At 46.4% G+C, this 17,454-nt stretch overlaps 1 protein-coding gene across 1 annotated transcript in view; it reads right to left on the bottom strand.

Annotated features, from left to right (window-relative positions):
* Positions 1 to 1,655: 1,655 nt before the first annotated feature.
* Positions 1,656 to 17,454, bottom strand: part of LOC115382446 (CDK5 regulatory subunit-associated protein 2-like) — a 34,245-nt gene continuing 18,446 nt past the window's right edge. Inside the window, exons 28-50 of the mRNA XM_030084170.1 lie at positions 16,426 to 16,569; positions 15,808 to 15,909; positions 15,534 to 15,721; positions 15,104 to 15,443; positions 13,547 to 15,011; positions 13,285 to 13,386; positions 12,705 to 12,853; positions 12,157 to 12,542; positions 11,845 to 12,071; positions 11,591 to 11,642; positions 9,622 to 9,794; positions 8,647 to 8,985; positions 8,376 to 8,501; positions 8,171 to 8,287; positions 7,893 to 8,082; positions 7,415 to 7,533; positions 6,476 to 6,706; positions 6,303 to 6,392; positions 5,980 to 6,218; positions 5,608 to 5,902; positions 3,571 to 3,617; positions 3,416 to 3,470; positions 1,656 to 2,025 (exon numbers count right to left, since the gene is read on the bottom strand). Of these exons, the coding sequence (XP_029940030.1) occupies positions 1,943 to 2,025; positions 3,416 to 3,470; positions 3,571 to 3,617; positions 5,608 to 5,902; positions 5,980 to 6,218; positions 6,303 to 6,392; positions 6,476 to 6,706; positions 7,415 to 7,533; positions 7,893 to 8,082; positions 8,171 to 8,287; positions 8,376 to 8,501; positions 8,647 to 8,985; positions 9,622 to 9,794; positions 11,591 to 11,642; positions 11,845 to 12,071; positions 12,157 to 12,542; positions 12,705 to 12,853; positions 13,285 to 13,386; positions 13,547 to 15,011; positions 15,104 to 15,443; positions 15,534 to 15,721; positions 15,808 to 15,909; positions 16,426 to 16,569 (5,259 nt within the window). The 3' untranslated portion in view covers positions 1,656 to 1,942. The remainder of the gene's footprint in view (positions 2,026 to 3,415; positions 3,471 to 3,570; positions 3,618 to 5,607; positions 5,903 to 5,979; positions 6,219 to 6,302; positions 6,393 to 6,475; positions 6,707 to 7,414; positions 7,534 to 7,892; positions 8,083 to 8,170; positions 8,288 to 8,375; positions 8,502 to 8,646; positions 8,986 to 9,621; positions 9,795 to 11,590; positions 11,643 to 11,844; positions 12,072 to 12,156; positions 12,543 to 12,704; positions 12,854 to 13,284; positions 13,387 to 13,546; positions 15,012 to 15,103; positions 15,444 to 15,533; positions 15,722 to 15,807; positions 15,910 to 16,425; positions 16,570 to 17,454) is intronic.

The following is a 17,454-nucleotide window of genomic DNA, read 5'->3' on the forward strand; positions in this document are numbered from 1 at the left end:
TTGAAAAAAAAAATATTGGTCATATTTCATTTATTTTGGAGGTAAGACCATCCATGAGAGAAAATTGAAAAACTAATTTTTTTGATGATTTTCACTAAATTTTATAGGTAAGCCTATAGTAAGACCATCCATGAGCAAAAATTGAAAAAAAAATATTATAATGTTTAATTTATTTTGGAGGTAAGCCTATAGTAAGACCATCCATGAGTGAAAATTAAAAACAAACAAAAAAAAAACATTGATAAATTTCACTTTAATTTGGAGGTCAGGCTATAGTAACTAGTAAGTAAGACCATCGACGAGTGAAAATAAAAAAAAAATGTTTTTGATAATTTTTACTTTATTTTGGAGGTAAGGCTATAGTAAGACCACCGATGATTGAAAATTAAAAAAACATTTTTTTTTGATAATTTTCACTTCATTTTATAGGTAAGGTTAATAGTAAGACCATCGATGAGTGAAAATCAAATATATATACATATATTGATAATGTTTAATTTATTTTGGAGGTAAGGCTATAGTAAGACCATCCATGAATGAAAATTAAAAAAAAAAAAAAAAAAAAAAAAAAAAAAAAAAGGATAATTTTCACTTTATTTTGGAGGTAAGACCACCCATGAGTAAAAATTGAAAAAAAAAATATTGGTCATATTTCATTTATTTTGGAGGTAAGACCATCCATGAGAGAAAATTGAAAAACTAATTTTTTGATGATTTTCACTAAATTTTATAGGTAAGCCTATAGTAAGACCATCCATGAGCAAAAACTGAAAAAAAAAAATTATGTTTAATTTATTTTGGAGGTAAGCCTATAGTAAGAACATCTGAGTGAAAATTGAAAAAAAAGAAAAAAAACATTGATAAATTTCATTTTATTTTGGAGGTCAGGCTATAGTAAGTAGTAAGATCATCGATGAGTGAAAATAAAAAAAAAAATTGTGTGAGAATGATGAGTGATGAGTGAAAATTGAAAAAAAATATTGGTCATGTTTAATTTATTTTGGAGGGAAGGCTATCGCAAGACCATCCATGAGTCAAAATTACAAAAAAAAAAAACATTGATAATTTTCACTTTATTTTGGAGGTCAGGCTATAGTAAGTAGTAAGACCACCGATGATTGAAAATTAAAAAAAAATTTTTTTTTGATAATTTTCACTTAATTTTATAGGTAAGGTTAATAGCAAGACCATCGATGAGTGAAAAAATCAAATATATATACATATATTGATAATTTTTAATTTATTTTGGAGGTAAGGCTATAGTAAGACCATCCATGAGAGAAAATTGAAAGGTTGAAATTGAAGAAAAAAAATATATTGATAAATTTTACTTTATTTTGGAGGTAAGGCCAAGGGAAAGTAAGACCATCTTTTAGTGAAAACTGAGAAAAATATACTGATATATATATATATAATCTATAATTCTTCTCAAGTTTGCCTCATTCTCACTATTCCTCCAACTTTACTATTTTCTCATTTGTGCTTCTTCGTGTGCGACGTTTGGAAAAAGGCTGCCAAGATTTCTACTAAACTAAACTCTGCGTATATGCTAATGAAGGGACTTTTATACCAGTTAGTTCTCCTCTGTTCATTGTTTGAAATGGGAAAAGTCACTTTTTGGAAAGGAGATTTTCTCTTCAAATGAAACTAAACTAAAATGAGAGCGACAGGCTTCATTTGTTCACGTTTCTTTACTGCATTTGCACATAATTTCTTCAACACGCAGAACCTAAAGCTTCCTATACATGAACCGGCAGATGAAAACAGTAATAAAATACACTTTTTTTTTGTTCTTACAAAAAGAAGAAAAATATGTAAAATAGCAGAGATAAGTATATACAGAGGATTTAAAACTTTTACAGCTTCAGTACCTAAAATTAACCATGTGCAATAGTAAGGTGACGGTTTGACAGCAGGATGAAGAGGAAGAGGAGCTGCAGCTTCAGGAGCCGCCGCTGCAGGATTCCGACCGCGCGCCGCTCTGCTCGGGCCGACCGTCCGCTACTGTCCATTGAGCGGCACCTCCTGGAAGGAGCAGACGGGCTGATGAGGGGAGGAGGCAGGAGGAGGCGGAACCAGACGCATGCAGCAGCCAGCGCACATCTGCATTCAAGCTGTTGACATTTTGTTAAGATGCTTTGGAACTTTGAACGTCAGTAAACGTAAAAAAAGTAAAAGCTCCCCCGAGTGTGACCAGTAGATAAGTAGGGGGGGGGGGGGAGATAATTCAGGTGTTGTCTTATTTTGAAGAAATTTATTTTCAATTTTGTTTAAAATTTGTGTCATTTAAGTACATATTATGGTTGTTTCGTTTACAATTTCCTGCATCTGTCCTTTATTGGTGAAAAAGCTAAACAAAAAAATTTCATAAATTTGACTTAAAAAAAGTGATAAGTCCATTCAATGGTGAAAAAAGAGATTTTTTTTTTCATAATTTTCACTTTAAAAAGTGGTAGGGCTATAGTAGGACCATTTCTTGGTGTAATTTTAAAAAAATACAAAAAATTTTTTTTTCATAATTTTGACTTTAAAAAAGTGGTAAGGCCATTTACTGGTAAAAAAAATGCAAAAAACATTGAATGAAAAATTAAAAAACAAAAACAAAAACATTTTTTCATAATTTTGACTTTAAAAAGTGGTAAGACTATAGTAAGACCATTTATTGGTGAAAAAAAAAAAAGCAAAAAATGTTTTTCATAATTTTGACTTTAAACAGTGGTAAGGTTTAAAAATTTCCTTTGTCCGTCTTTTTCCTCACGTATTGTTTAAGTCTTTTTTTTTTTAAATGACTAAAACTGGACTAAAACCTCTTTGGTTTTCGTCGACTAAAACTAGACTAAAACTACGAGGAGCAGAAATGACTAAAACGTGACTAGAACTAATGAGGATTTTGTCCAAACGACTAAGACTAAAACTAAATCAAAATAAGCTGCCAAAAACAACACTGCTCCAGAAATCTGTTTTTTGTGAAATTTTTTCAGTTTGCTTGGTGATTTTGAAGGCCGGATTGGAGCCTCATGTGGACTGGTTTTGGCCCACGGGCCTTATGTTGGACAACCCTGATGTAAGAACGACATGCTTCATTTGGAGGCATTCAAACATCCCGTGTGCTTCCATCCCCTTCAAGCCTCGGGAGTGAAACCAGAAACCTTCGTCCTGTATTCTGAGTGTTAATCTGACCTGATCAGTTTGAGAGGAATGGTCAAATCAATCCAGGGTTTTCCAGCTGAGCTCAACGTCTCCAAAGCAAACAAGCATTCGGCACAAAATGTCAAACTCGTCTCAGCGTCTTCATGCAGCGTGAGATGTGCTTTGTGATTTCCACTTACTCCAACTTCACTAACACACACACACTCACACACACTTCCTGTGGCGCTGGCGTCATGCAGCAGATGGAGTCGCGCTCCACACTGACCTGTCGCCGCCGCTCCGCTCAGGGCTTTCAGCCCAAACAGGCTGCAGTAATTTGTCTACCGTTCATTGAGCGACAGGAGGAAGGAGAAGACGGGTTGAGTGACTGATGCTCTGAGCGCCGCCGCGCCACGCCATCGGTGTCTGGGCTCCACTCACCTCCAGATTCCCTCGGGCTTTCTTCAGCACGCCGTGAGTCAGAGACACTGCAGAGAGGAAGAAGAGAACGTCTCTGATTTACACCTTAGATCATGTCAAACTGATCATCTCATTGATGAGCATCTTCATCAGTTTACTGACTGTCTAGCATCTGGATTTGGATATATATATATATTTTTTTTTACAAATATGAACAAGTGAACGTGAAGAAAAATACAAGTTATATAAAAATAAACTGACGTCTGTCATGAGACAACAGAAGAAGGGCTACAAGAGTAAAATACTGGAGGAGAGTAAAAACAACCAAAGGATTTGGAAAGTCATTAATAGCATTATTCTGGGAAATCATGATAAATTCAAACTTCCCAATTATTTTATCAATGGTTCTAACAGGAGATCACTTAAGACGTATTGTTGAAGATTTCAGTGACTGTTCTGCGGGTATTATTGGCCCTACTGGTGATAAACAAGATAAGTTTGATCTGATAGATTAAAATTGTAAGAAAACTAAAGAACAAAAGATCAACAGACATAAATTCCATTGATATGTTGATTATTAGAGAAGTCTTCCGTTATATTATGAGACCACTCACACACACATCTAATTTGTTTTCCTGATAACATGAAGCCAGCTGAAACACTGCGCGGCCAACTCCAGATCAATATCGCTTCTTCCTCAGGTTTCTAAAATACGAGGAAACTCTGTGACACAACTGGATTCATTCATCTCTAAACATGAAATATTAGGTGAAAATCAGTTTGGATTTAGAGAAAACAGAACAACTACTCAAGCAGCAATGCAGACGGCACAGGTGTGCTGAAGTTTGTTATTTTGTTTTGTTCTTGGAGAAACCTGAAGGAACTATTGAAAATCCTCAAATCCTGGTTTGATATGAATAAATGATCTCTGACTATCAAGACAACAAAACTCGTGATTTTTGGAAAACAAAAAGAAACAAATTATAATATTGAATTGAAAATCTGTAACGCTAAAACTGAACAAGTTTTTGATGGACCACAAACTATCTTGAAAAAAAAAACCAAAAACACATTGATGATATAAAAGGGAAGATTTCAAAGTCACTGGAAGTTCTGGACAAATCAGGAGACGTGTTGAACTACAGGGCTAAACTGTTCTCTTATTCTTCCTTCCATGGCTTCCTGTGGAAATCAGCCACCAAATCAACTAGAAACACAATAAATATCTTACAGGAATGAGAAAAACGTTTCAGAAACAAAAGAAATTATTTTTGTCACACAAATCCACTATTTACCAAATCACATATTATGAAACTGAATGACTTGTTTTTTTCTAGAATAATGCAAATTCTGTTCGGAGTAAACTCACAGTCACTTCTAGATTCTTTCAGAAGTTGTTTTTAAAAAGAGAGAGTCGGTTTCACCTGTGTGGTGTTTCGGTTTTCGCTCTGTCCAAAGCAAACAGCTGTGAGGAGGCGAGTTTCTTTCACTGGAGTTAAACTTTGGAGAGACGTGAACATCGATTTAAAAATGTGTAACTCAGGCATGTTGTAAAAAGGATGCTTTGCAAATCAATTTTTGAGAGTTAAAATTGTGAATGATTTCTTTTCTTTCTGTGTGTTGTTTTTCTTTCTTTTTTCTTAATTTATGTTATATGACAGCTGAAAGACTGTAGATACAGTTCAGGAAGCTTCCTGCTTCTGCCTCATCCTGTTCAGTCAGCTTGTTAAACCCTTACAGTCGTTTTGTTTTTACCGTTTTCATTTCCATCTGGTTTATGTTTCCAATTATTCACTTCTTAAATCTTCCATTTTATTCCTCTGATTAATAAATAATTGCCTCATTTTTTTCTTTCTATTGGACTATTTTGTCTTCTGTGTGTTTAACACATTGGATTTTTTCTCTCCTGAACAACTTGAGATAAAAATAAAATATTAATGAATTAATTACTGAAAACTGTCAGATGGGCCACAGTCAATAGGTGAAGATATCTGAGGTCAACAGAAACAATAAAACACATCTCAAGCCCTTCCGGTGTGTTTGGCGTGTTTTGCTCACGCTGGTCGATGATGACTCTCTCCATCCCCTCCTTCAGCTGGTTGGTCGTCCGCAGACGCTTCACGGCGCCGCTCAGCATCCTCTCCTGCTGCGACAGGCGGCTCTTCAGCCGGCTGATCTCCGTCTTCAGCAGCTCGTCCTGCTGGTGGTTGTTGCTGCCGTCTGCGGCGGCGCCCCCCGCCGGCAGAGAGACCCTCCACAGCAGCTTGAGCAGCCGGCCGGCCTCCTCCATCAGCTGCTGCATGGCGCTCACGCTGCCGGACAGAGTCTGGAGCTGCTGCTGCTGCTGCTCCGCCTGCCAGAACAAACTCACGGTTAGCGACACGCCTGCTCACAGACGGACTCCCAGGATTCCCGGACGGCGTCCCCGACCTGCTCGTCGCGGCCGCGCCGCTGGAGCGTGTACACACACTCCTGCAGCTGTGCGTCCATGCAGCGCGCCAGCCGCCGGCCCTCGTGGATCTGCTTGCGGAGGGCGTTGAAGTCTTCGATCAGGCCCAGGACGTGGCGGCCGTGGCGGCCGGCCCACATGCGGTGACCCGGCACCAGGCGGGACGGGGCGCCGGAGACGCTGTCGCCGGAGCTGCTGCTGAGCGAGCCTCCGTCCACGTCTGGGAGAAACAAGAGTCCGGCGTCAACCTGTTCGTTTCACAGAGGACTCGGAACGCCGCCTTGACTCCCCCCTGCTCTCTTACCGTGCTGGAAGCCGGCGTGCTCGCTGCGCGTCTGAAAGGCGTGCTGGTGAGCGTCGGCGCCGTCCCGACCCGGAGACCTGCCGCCTTCATCTGGGACACAAGCGAGAGACGGCGGCTCGTCAGCCGGCGGCTCGCTCTGCCTGCGCCCGGCGGCGCGGCGCGGCGGCGCTCACCTGGCGAGGACAGCAGGTAGTTGATGTTGATGGTCTCGGAGCGGTTGGCTCCTCGCAGCAGCTGCTCCTCCAGACGCTGCCGCAGCGCCGTGTTGGTCTGGATGCTTCGCTCCAGCTGCAGCCGCAGGTGGCGGATCTCGCTCAGCAGCTCGCTCAGGTCCACGGAGGAGGAGGAGGAGGCGGGGCCAGGGGCGGGGCCGGGGGCGGGGTCCTGCACGGCTTCCCTGCACTCTGCATCGTCACAGAGAAAGTTAGAGCGTTTGTCCAGCAGAGGGCAGCAACGAGTCCATGTTCCTGGACTGTGAGTCTCATTCAGTCTCAAAGCTGATTTACACAAAAAACATGATTTTACATTAAAAAAATTAAAAGGTATTAATTCTTCTCAAATCAAACAAAAAATCTGCATGAAATCTTAAATTCACATGAATGCTACGTTCAGAAAAACCTTTTTAACTTTTTCAATACTTGCAAAGTTCATATTCTGTTTCAAAATGACGAACAAAAATATCTCAATAAAACAATTTATTCTTTCAAATGTTGAGAAATTAATCATTACTGCATCAAAAAGTGTATTTTAATCAGTACAAAAGTGTTAAAATCGAGAATTCATGTGGGGAAATTCAGATGACTGGAGGTGAAATACTTGTCTTTTAGATCAGATGGAAATTTAGACTCAGCTCAGGACATCTGTATCTCTTTATATTATTTTTTTTTACGTTATTATCAACAAAATACATTTAAAACACGACAAACAAGGAAATCTATTAGCTCCAGTGATCATAACTGAGAGTAAGTGAAACAAAATTGAAAGTCACATTTCACATGTTGACTTGATTTTTTTTTCTGGTGTTAAAGTGGAGATGTTCCCGCTCTTCGGCTGCATTAAATGACGAAACCCACGAAGCTTCCTGAAACGGCGGTGAGGCGGCAGTGTGTTACCGTGGCGTCTGGACTCGCTCTTCATCTTCTCGTGAACTTGCAGCTCGACTCGGAGCGACTGGAGGAGGTGCTGCGAGTCGGACAGCTGCTGCCTCTGGAGCTTCACCTCGCTCTGCAGTCTGGAAACAAGCATTCAGGAAACAGCCGTAACATTAGAACCACTGATCAACTCTGATGGCTTCTTTACGACGGCGCCTGATGTGTTGAAAGCAGCCAGTCTAACAATCTGACAATATGATGTTTTCTATTAAACAGACTAAACCCCGATCCACCCTGTCACACTCATACACACTCACACACACCGTCCCAGTGAGTGAAAGCGAGAGGAGTGAGTCCTGGTCCCAGTGTAAACGAGACTCCTGGTTTTTAGTTTCAGCCTCACTCAACTGTGTCAGTGGGATCCGGGGTTAACGGGTCACCTGCTGCTATTGTGTGTGTGTGTGTGTGTGTGTGTGTGTGTGTGTGTGTGTGTGCGTACCTGTGCAGCTCCTCCTTGCTGTACTGCAGTGAGTCCTGCAGCTGGGCGTTCTCCTGGCCGCTGTGCTCCAGGCGCTCCTGCAGGCGGCCGTTCTCGTCCCGCAGAGCATCGCACTCGCTCCTGCTCTGCTCCAGCTTGGCCGTCCGCCGCGCCAGAGTCTCTCGCAGCTTGTCGTTCTCCTTCTGCTTGTCTGACGGAGAGAAAAACAAAACGAGCGTAACTCGTGAAGGTGATGGAAGCACCAGTTTTACCCGGGATGGCTGGAGTGTTGTCTTCACCTCTGGACCCCAGGCTCAGCTGCTCTTTCAGGGCCTGGTTTTGTCCCCAGAGGAACCGAACTTCATTCGCCAGCTGACTCTGCTCTTCGTTACCGTGGATGAAGATGTTGGTGGCCGCTGCACGCAGATCACAAACTTCAACCCTCACCGAACTGATCGGGACGTCGCTGCTCGAGAGGCACGCGGGCGGCGGCGGGCTGCTCACCGGGGTCTTTCTCCACCTCGGCCAGTCTCCTCTCCAGCTGCTCCCGGAGGCGGTCGTTGGTGCGGATGCTTTCCTCCAGACGCTGCCGCAGGGCTCGGATCTCCTGGAGATGCTCTGCAAGCAGATCTAACAGACGCAGGCAGGAAAGGGAATTACATGCTTGAACTTAATTGTTCGTTTAGCCAACAAGAGGAAAACAACAAATTGCTACAGGAAAACTGAAGGCCTCACGAAGAACCGCACAACAAAACAGTAAATTCAGAATCTTTACCAGGATTCATGCTGCGACTCTGCTGTCCTGTGATCTTTAGCGATTCATCTTCTTCTTTGTGTGTTTCTGACTGGAGCCCCGAGTCCTGCTCCTGAGTCTGGTCCTGCTCCGGGAGCTGGGAGCCGGTCTGGGCCATGATGGAGCGGTGCAGGTCCAGCTCGCTGCGCAGGGTGGCGTTGAGCTCCTCGCTGCCCCTCAGCTGCTCCTGCAGCCGCCCGTTCTCCCTCTGCAGGCCGTGCAGGCGGCTGGCGGCGTCCCGCCGGCCGGGCGCGCCCTCATCCTGGACTCCTCCCACAGCGGGGACGGAGGATCCGGGCCAGTCGGCCGGCTGTCGACGGCCTGAACACAGAGACGAACGGACAGAGATGAATAACTTCACAATGTTTGCAAAATAAAAGCTTTTTTTAAATCATTATCTTTTAAAATGAAATCTAACATGGAGAGAGGAAGCGCTGAGACCTGCAGACCCCCCAATCATCAACATGCTGGACTTGTGTCTGCACTGTCCCTCACAGCCGGTCTCTCCATGAACCGGATAGCTGCCACTGAATAATGCAGCTCGGCGAGGAGGCGGACTGAAAGCGGACACCCGGCCCGTCCTTGGCCCGCATGCTTTGTCTGTAGGGCCGCATCGCTGCCGCACAAAGGATCTGAGTGGAAAATAAGTGCCGTTACAGGCAGAGACTATACCGCCTGGACCTGTGGACAAGGACCCCGGTAATCTCAATGACATGCCGCTGGGCAAGGCACTGAGACGATATGAATATTTAACGAGGCGCACGCAGTACATCCTCGTTTAGCACGCGTCAAAAAGACAGTTTGGATTAGTCCATTCTGTTTACTGCTTTTAAAGGTCCAACTTGTTCTGGTTTGAATTAAACTATGGGGGAAATAATATCTGTGACACTTGATGTTTAAACTGAGCTGTTGACAAGCAGGAGATTCGGCGTGAGAACTGGCTGAGGAAAGTCTTACAGTGCGCCGGGCCGGCGGCTGGCGAGGCGGGGCTGCTGTGGCAGGACGACGCCGTCCTGTCGGTCTGGTACAGATCGGACTGGGAGCTGTGGTGGCTGCCCAGACTCTGGCCTCGGATCTGACTCTGCAGGCTCTGGATGACTCGGTTCTTCTCCTGCAGCTCTTTGGCCAGTCTGGAGGGACGTGGGAGGAACAGTCGTGTTAACAAGCGCGCGGCTTCGCTCGGCTTTCCGGCGAACAGCTGCGGTTTATCCATCACGTCATCGCGACGCTTCAAACAAACAGCACTCGAGAAGCAAGACGGGCAGAGCTGAAGGAGGAAATGGAGAAAGATGTTTTTGTTCACATGAGTTCAGCGGAAAAACAGCTGGAATCTGAAGGGGGGAAAAAAAGAGAAGTGGGGTGGAGTTCACTGCAAACGTCACGCCGTCCGCCAGCGCCACGCCCACTCACAGGTCCAGCTGCTCCCGGGTGCTCTCAGCCAGGCCGAGGTTCTGCCGGACGAGGAGGCTGACGTGCAGCTGCAGCAGCTCTCGCTCGCCCTCCAGCTCCAGGCGCAGGTTATCTAACTCTCGCTGGATGCCGGGCAGGCTGTCAGGAGGCTCTGCGCCGCCCTCCTCGCGGGAGATGAGCGACTGCGACGCCTGACGAAGCTCTCCCAGACTGCCCATGCGGCGGCAGGAACACGGGTTAATGCACACTGTGGCTTAACACACATCAGCATGGACTGAACGAGTCAACCGTTATTTACCTGATCGTTTAATGCTGAAATCAAAATTTACTGCCCAAAATAAAGCAATAAATAAAGAAAGTTCTATTCTAATACAATCTATTTGGTGCAGATGAGCAGAAATCAAAATGTAAAAACTGTCAAACAATTTGAAGAAGGAGTTGATTGTCAGTGACGCGTTGTGTGTTTGTTCCCCTTTCATTTCTACGAGACACCAGTGACCCATTTAGGAGCGGAGTAACCTTAATGTCTCAGTTCACCCTGACAAAATTAGGCCAACAGCAGGACGCTGTTCACGTCCAACAATACACACACACACGCACACACACATAACTGTGGGTCAAAAGCAGGGTCGGGGGGGGGGGGGGGGGGGGGGGGGGGGGGGGGGGGGGGGGGGTGGAGGCGGGGGTGTTTAATAGGGTCATGAGACAAAAATCAAAACAGCAGTCAGCAACCCCCATCGACCTAAAAAGCAGCGACATGTCGACAGGAAGACACAAACAAGAAAATAAATCTAATTAGCTACATTAAAAAAGGAAGCAGAGCATCTGATAAATATGAAGACCAATAAAATAAGGAAGTTAAATTAAAAAAGGCATGAAGAATGTACAAAATAAAAGCCAAATAGATATTTTATGTTAAATAATTACAGTGACTTTAGTGTAAATATGATGATCTGGAATAGTTTTGTCCGTCCAGCCTTTTAGAAGCTCCTGGATGAGATCATTAGATCTGTAACAATATAAAATCTGTAAAATCAAGTCAACTGAATTGACCTCCTCATACTGACGTCTTAACAGCTGAAACAATCCTTCCTTTAGAGCCTGACGTGATGCGAACAGAATTTTATTACTACTTCCTTTTTAAAGCCCGATGAATGAAATACATCATCGAGGGCAGGAATGTGAAAATCAGCTCTGAAGGCAGACGAGCCAAACGACACAAAGCCGTAAAGAAACCGATGTAAATAAATGTTAAATCTTACAGCAATAAGCTTCACTTTAATAGGATTGAGGAACCTTTAATCCTATTGTGTGTCTGATTACAGGATTAGTAATTCTCCTCGTTTCTTCTGTATGTCTAGAAAATTAACTGCAATACCAACACAAAGCAAAGAGAGCGGTTTTTGGAAAATTCCTCAGCATAAAAATCAAAATGAAAACAGTCATAATAAATTCTCCACTTGCTGAATAATGTGGGCGTTAGATGAAGGATCGGTGCGGTCGCTACAGAACGTACCTCCGCGACAGTTCCAGAGCTGCCACATCCTCATTATCCAGATGAGAATCTCCTGCAGGAGAGCAGAAGAGACGCCGTCATGAACCGTCCGTACAAATCATCCCTGCATGACTGCTCTCTCCTGGTGGCCTCCACTTCCTCTCGGTGCTGACGCTTTTTAAAAGCCCTGATTCAAAACTGACTTGAAGCTACAGCGCTCCTCTGACAGGATTACATAACGTGTGCGGGTTTGTGCAGAACGTTTGCGCGGCTACCTTTGTCCAGCCGGCCCTCCAGCCTGTCCAGGATGCTCAGACTCTTGTCCAGCTGCTCTCTGGCCGCCACGTAGGAGTCCACGTCTCCGGCCGGCGGCAGCTCCTTCAGCGCCTTGCTCAGCTCCTCCAGCTGCCGGCGCTGTAGAGCGCCCAGCCGGCGGCTCTCCTTCATCTGCTGCCTCAGCTGCGACAGCTCCCGGGCCTGCGACTGCACCAAGGAGTCCAGTCTGCGGAGGACACACACCGAGGGCGTGAGTGTGGAAATGAACAACCACAGTCACCAGCATTCATCAAGATGTTACAGGACAGGACCTCGCAGGTGAAGTGGAGCGACTGCGGCTCTGCTGCAGCTGATCGCTGCTGCTTCTGCTGAAAGTCTTCTCTCTTTCCAGGTCCACATTCAGATGGCTGGAGCTCCTCGTGGCCTGGCTCTCCCTCAGCTGGCCGCTCCTGTGGCTCTTGTTGGGGCTTCGGTCCTCTCGGGGCGCGACTTCATGGTCCCTGATCAGCGACGGGTCAGACGGGCTGGCAAGGAGGTCGCTGGAGAGCGAGCTTCTTCGCAGGAGACTCTGCATCTGGAGGATGAGTCTGGTCTGGTTTTCCAGCTGGACCTTCAGTTCTCTGACTTGTCCCTGGAGCTGAAGCGGGTCCTCAGAAGCACCGTACTCGTCATAAACCTGCAAGCTCTTCAGACTGACCTGGAAACAGACGGCAGAAGGTGGAAAATTCACCAGGTTTCTGAACATTGCAAAGTTGAATATCCACATCAGCATTAACATTTCAGCCTAAAGTTCTCTTGAGTGGGCCGGACCGGGGGAATAGCGCCAAAAGCCTGGCTTTGAGGCGAAGTGACAGAATACCTTGGCTGAGCTGAGTGCCGGGGAGCTGGGGTACGGCGTGCTGGAGTTTGAGTCCAGGTTTTCAGTGGAGGAGAAGGCGGCCTGTTCACGTTTCAGCAGAGAAGGCAGGCTGGAGGCACTGCAGCTCGGGTTCACGCCAACCTCCAGATCTGGAAACGCCATCAACAGAAACGTTGAGGAGAACAGGAATGTTCAGATCAGCAAAGTGAACGTGACAGAGGCCTCAGAGCTGAGAGGAGGTCAATCATTCGAAATACAGCCATATCGAAATAGGACCATAAAAAAGAGTGAAAGGTTAATGAGTGATCGGAAGACAATCCCAAACGGAAACATGCAAGAATTCATCGACAAGCCATTCGAATGAAAGGAGCAGTGCAGGAAACGACCCGGTTGAAACCAGAAAAAAAGACCGTGTTGTTATGAGACCCAAACAGGGAACGTTCATCAACGTGGAGAGACAGTGTGTTACAGTCGCCTTTGTCCTCATGCAGACACACACACATCGGAGGAATCTGTCCACTCTTCAGATTAGTGTCCACTCAGCTGACAGACATGCAGAGTCTGCCTGGAGGCCGTCTACCTGTGCTACTGCTCTCTTCCCTATCGTTCTCACTCTTGCCACTGGTTTCGTAACCCAGGTCCTGCAAATCCACCTGCACGCCCTTGTCATCCTGCTCAGGAGCTGGCAGTGGAAGCAATATACGTTTGTGGTTAGGGAGGAATCATTTAAAGCGCACACAGACTTAGCTCCTACAGTTGTTCCCAATTATTTTGAATTCAATTAACACTGCAGTGAGAATTTAAACTGTTGCTCACATACAGAATGAGACGTGCGATCCTACCTTTCCTCGCTGTTTCAGGGGAAGACGTGCTGGTGCGAGCAGTCCGCAGCTGCTCCTTTAGGTTTTCACAGGTTTTCTTCTTCTCCCTCAGCGCCTTGTGCAGAGCCTCCAGCTGGGCCTGAACGGCTGGTGATAAGGCTTTGGCGTCCTGGGGCGTCCTGTGGACCTCGCTCTCCCCTTTGTGCCTCCTCTCTTCCTGCAGCTCACAAATCCTCTGGGAGTAATCGATGATGACCTTGTAGAGGAGGCAGAGATGCTGATGGAGCTTTTGTCCGTTTGTTCCAGCCGAGGCGGGCTGACCGCCGCTGGACTTGGAGGCCAGACGGCCCGCTCCCCTCAGCTCCTCCTTCACTTTAAGAGCTCTCTGAAGTTTGTCCATATACAGCTGGAAGTCGGAGCTGGTCTGTGACGACCGGCCTGAAGCTAAAGAGCTTGCGTTTGTACAGTGTGCTGCTAGAGAGGCGACGGCAGACTCCGCTGCATCAAAGCAGTTCGATATAACTTGGATAATTTCTTGATTGGAACCATTATCATCAAGGCCTCCTGCTGTGCCATGCTGCTCCGGGGATTCCTTGTCTTGGGGTGTTTCTTTGCCGTGTTGCGCAGCAGCCTCTGCAGCTCTCAGCTTTTCCTGCAGCTCTGCGTTCAGCCTGTTCTGCTCCCAGAGCGCCTCCTGCAAAGAGTCTGCATGCTGCTGCAGCTCCTGCAAGGAGCCGTCAGCACCGCCACAGACTCCACTCGAGCCCTTTTGATGTGAAGAAGCGTTCACACGCTGCAAAGCGTCCTGTATCCTCAAACAGAGATCAGCACCGGCTGGATTCCCCTCTTGCTCGTCAGAACAAGCGATGGCTTCCTCTGCCGTGTTCAGAAGTTCGACCAGCTGGTGGTTGAGTGCCTCCTTCTCTTGCAGGGCTTTCTGGAGCTCCGTGCATCTGCCGAGGACAGCGACAGAGCCGGGCTCGGCCTGACTGTCCAGGCTGCAGGCAGTCAGGTACGCGATGGTGGATTCTGCAGCCTGCAGAGCTTCGGCATACTGCCGATTGAGTCGATCTTTCTCCTGCATCTGGGAATGGAGCTCTTCCCAGCCAGAGAGCTGCTCGGTCAGCTGGCTGATCAGAGTTTCTTTCTCTTGACACTCCTGATGAAGGAGCTCCAGCTGAGTGAAGAGAACAGAGATGGACTGGCTGTGATCCGCTGACGCTCTGGGTTCAGAGTCTCTGTCCGACTCCGCTGGACTGTAGCTGCAGGGAGCAGGTCTGAGGGTGGCTGAAGGGGAAACACTTTGCTGCACCGATGACGAGTCCGATTCTGAAGGCAGCTGTTGGTCAGACTCATAGTTCTCCTCCGATGGAAGCCGCTGACGTCCATCACCTTCCACTTGGCTGGAGGCCGCGGATGGACAGCTGCTGCTGGCGGCCTCGGCTCTCAGCCTCACAGGCACAGGCAGGCGAGATTTAACTCCGGCCTACAGTGGAGACAGAGTCATAGATGGTAAAAACAATGACAGACGCCAAGCAGAAAGTCTGGAGATGTTTCTGATAATGTATCACAACCTACCCTGTGTCTTGCCACATGCTGCTTGGAACTCCTGCTGTGCGACTCCCTCGTTGTCAGACTGGCTGTTTCATCTGCAGTGCTGTCAGTGGAAGTGAGGATTTCTCCATCCGACGCCTCATTCAAAGCATTTTCCTTTCCTTTCTTCATTTGTTTGATGGCATTACAGTCTTCCTTTGCTTCGGGGTGCAGCGTTTCCAAACTCTTTCTCATTTCAGACTGGCCTTCACTGCTGTTTCCTGAAGCGTCTGTGCTCTCCTTCTCCTTGAGCTCAGCAGATTTCTGCTCTTTCAGGAGACCCCGCAGCGCCGTGTTTTCTGATCTGAGCCTGAGTACCTCCGCTCTGCAACAAGAAACGCTTGATTAGTCTTCAGTTGAGGGAAGTGACTCTAAAGCAGTGCAGAACCTGAAGATTTTTGGATAAAAGACCCACCTCAGGTGTGGAATGGATGTGAGCCCACAGTCAGTCAACAGAACTCTGATTGCAGTTAAATCTCTGTTCCTCTCCCTGGATTCTTTCTCCACAGTGTCCAGAATGTATTTCCCAGACTGACGTGATTCTCTAGCCTGAGTGAGGCCACTGCCCAGGCTTTCATCATCCGACAGCGTTCCAGACATGACCTAAACCCAGATGACGCAGACATTAGAAGTGTATTTGTCACAGATCTTTTTTAATGTACAGTATTTAAGGTATTGTCATGTTATACCTCTTCGGGTTCGATGGCCGCCTTGCTCTCGTCCTGCTGACCGGGGAGATGCGTCCTCTGTCTGTGAGCTAATGGCTGCTTCTCCTGCGTCTTGTCAAGCTGCTAGAGTAATGGGATGGGAGGCGAGTATGACAAACGTGGCTCGGTAAAAGAAAACTTAATGAGGGAACAGAATCCATAAAACACTGCACAGCAACAGCAGAATGGCGTGATGCGTCTAATGTGGCATGGCGGCGAACGACCATTTCATGGGACACAGAGATAAAAGAAAAACAAAAACAAAAAAAAAAACAGGGACTGATTAGGAAAGGAAAAGGACAGAGAGACAGAGGGTAGATTCTACTGCTGACAAGAAAAACACTTGCTAGAGGAAAAAAGGCCACAGAGCAAAGAGACATTAGTAACAGGCTGGACAGATCAGAGGTTAAGATGTAGGTTCAAAGGTTAGAAAGGAGCTAAAAAAGGTGGATGTTAGACAATGACTCATGATTCATTGTATCTAAATACAAAACACATTCTGTGTAGCTACCATCCTCTCTTCTAAGGTTCAGGAAATCAAACCTGGGATGCCTCAGGCTTCAATACATCATCCACTGGGGGGATTTTGTGGCGTCTAACCTGTTTCCGTGCAGTCCTGCTAGCGAGATCCTCGTCTTCCTTGTCGTGGGTATCACACTCCATTTTTTCCAGTTGTGACAATCGATTCTGGAGTTCACTGTTTGCAGTCTGCAGGCTGTTGACCCAGTCTTGAAGCTCCACCACCTATAGAAATAATTACAGGCAATTCCTTATTCATACTGGCAGCAGGGAAATCAAACTATATTGATCTGAACTAACTCTATCCTCACTTCACCCTGTCGCTGAGATTTGGAATTCATTCTACTGTTTTTGCCTGTTTTAAAATCCTTCAATTGCCTGGCTAATGCTTTTTAAGTGAAATGTCACCTCCTTTGAGCCTGCTGGTTGCCTGACATTTTCAAGCAGTTTCCCCTTTTAGCTGTGCATAAACTAAAACTTATTACAACCTGTGACATGACTGCACCTTTGATCACCCAGGCCAAAGTCAGGTTCCTCTCCTAAACACTTCCTAAACTCAGTTTTACTGTAAGACCGTCACTCATGTGTCTGTTGTGATTTTTGCAGTGGTACATCGTATTAAATTTCGACCTCTGATTTTGCTACAGGAAAGACATCCGGTGCAAAACCCAGTCAGCTCTGTAGTGCAAATTACAATGACATGTAGGGGTAAGAAGTCATTTCCTTTTTTCTTTTTTGTTCTGAAGCACTTTGTAACCTTGACATACGAATAACATTATTTTCATTACTTTATATGATTGTGGTGGCGGGGCGTGGCCAAGCTGGGATGGGTGGCAGAGGGAGAGAGAGAGGAGGAGGTGGAGCGAGCCAGGAGAGTGTGGGGGGAGGGGGGGGGGGGGGGGGGGAAGAGATGATTGGTCTCAGGTGTGAGTAGTTAGTCATCTCCCTCTCCGCCCTCTCCCAGCGCTTTGAAAAGCGCTCCAGAAGGACCCACAGAAGAACGGAGTCTCGTGCACCGAAGGGAGGTTGTGGACGTTGGGAAATGGCAGTCTGTGTTATTTTGGTGCTGTCAAGCAGGAGGGATTTTTGGTTGCCTGGAGTGAAGCCAAG

Source organism: Salarias fasciatus (assembly GCF_902148845.1).
Source record: "Salarias fasciatus chromosome 7 unlocalized genomic scaffold, fSalaFa1.1 super_scaffold_4, whole genome shotgun sequence".
NCBI lineage: Eukaryota > Metazoa > Chordata > Actinopteri > Blenniiformes > Blenniidae > Salarias > Salarias fasciatus.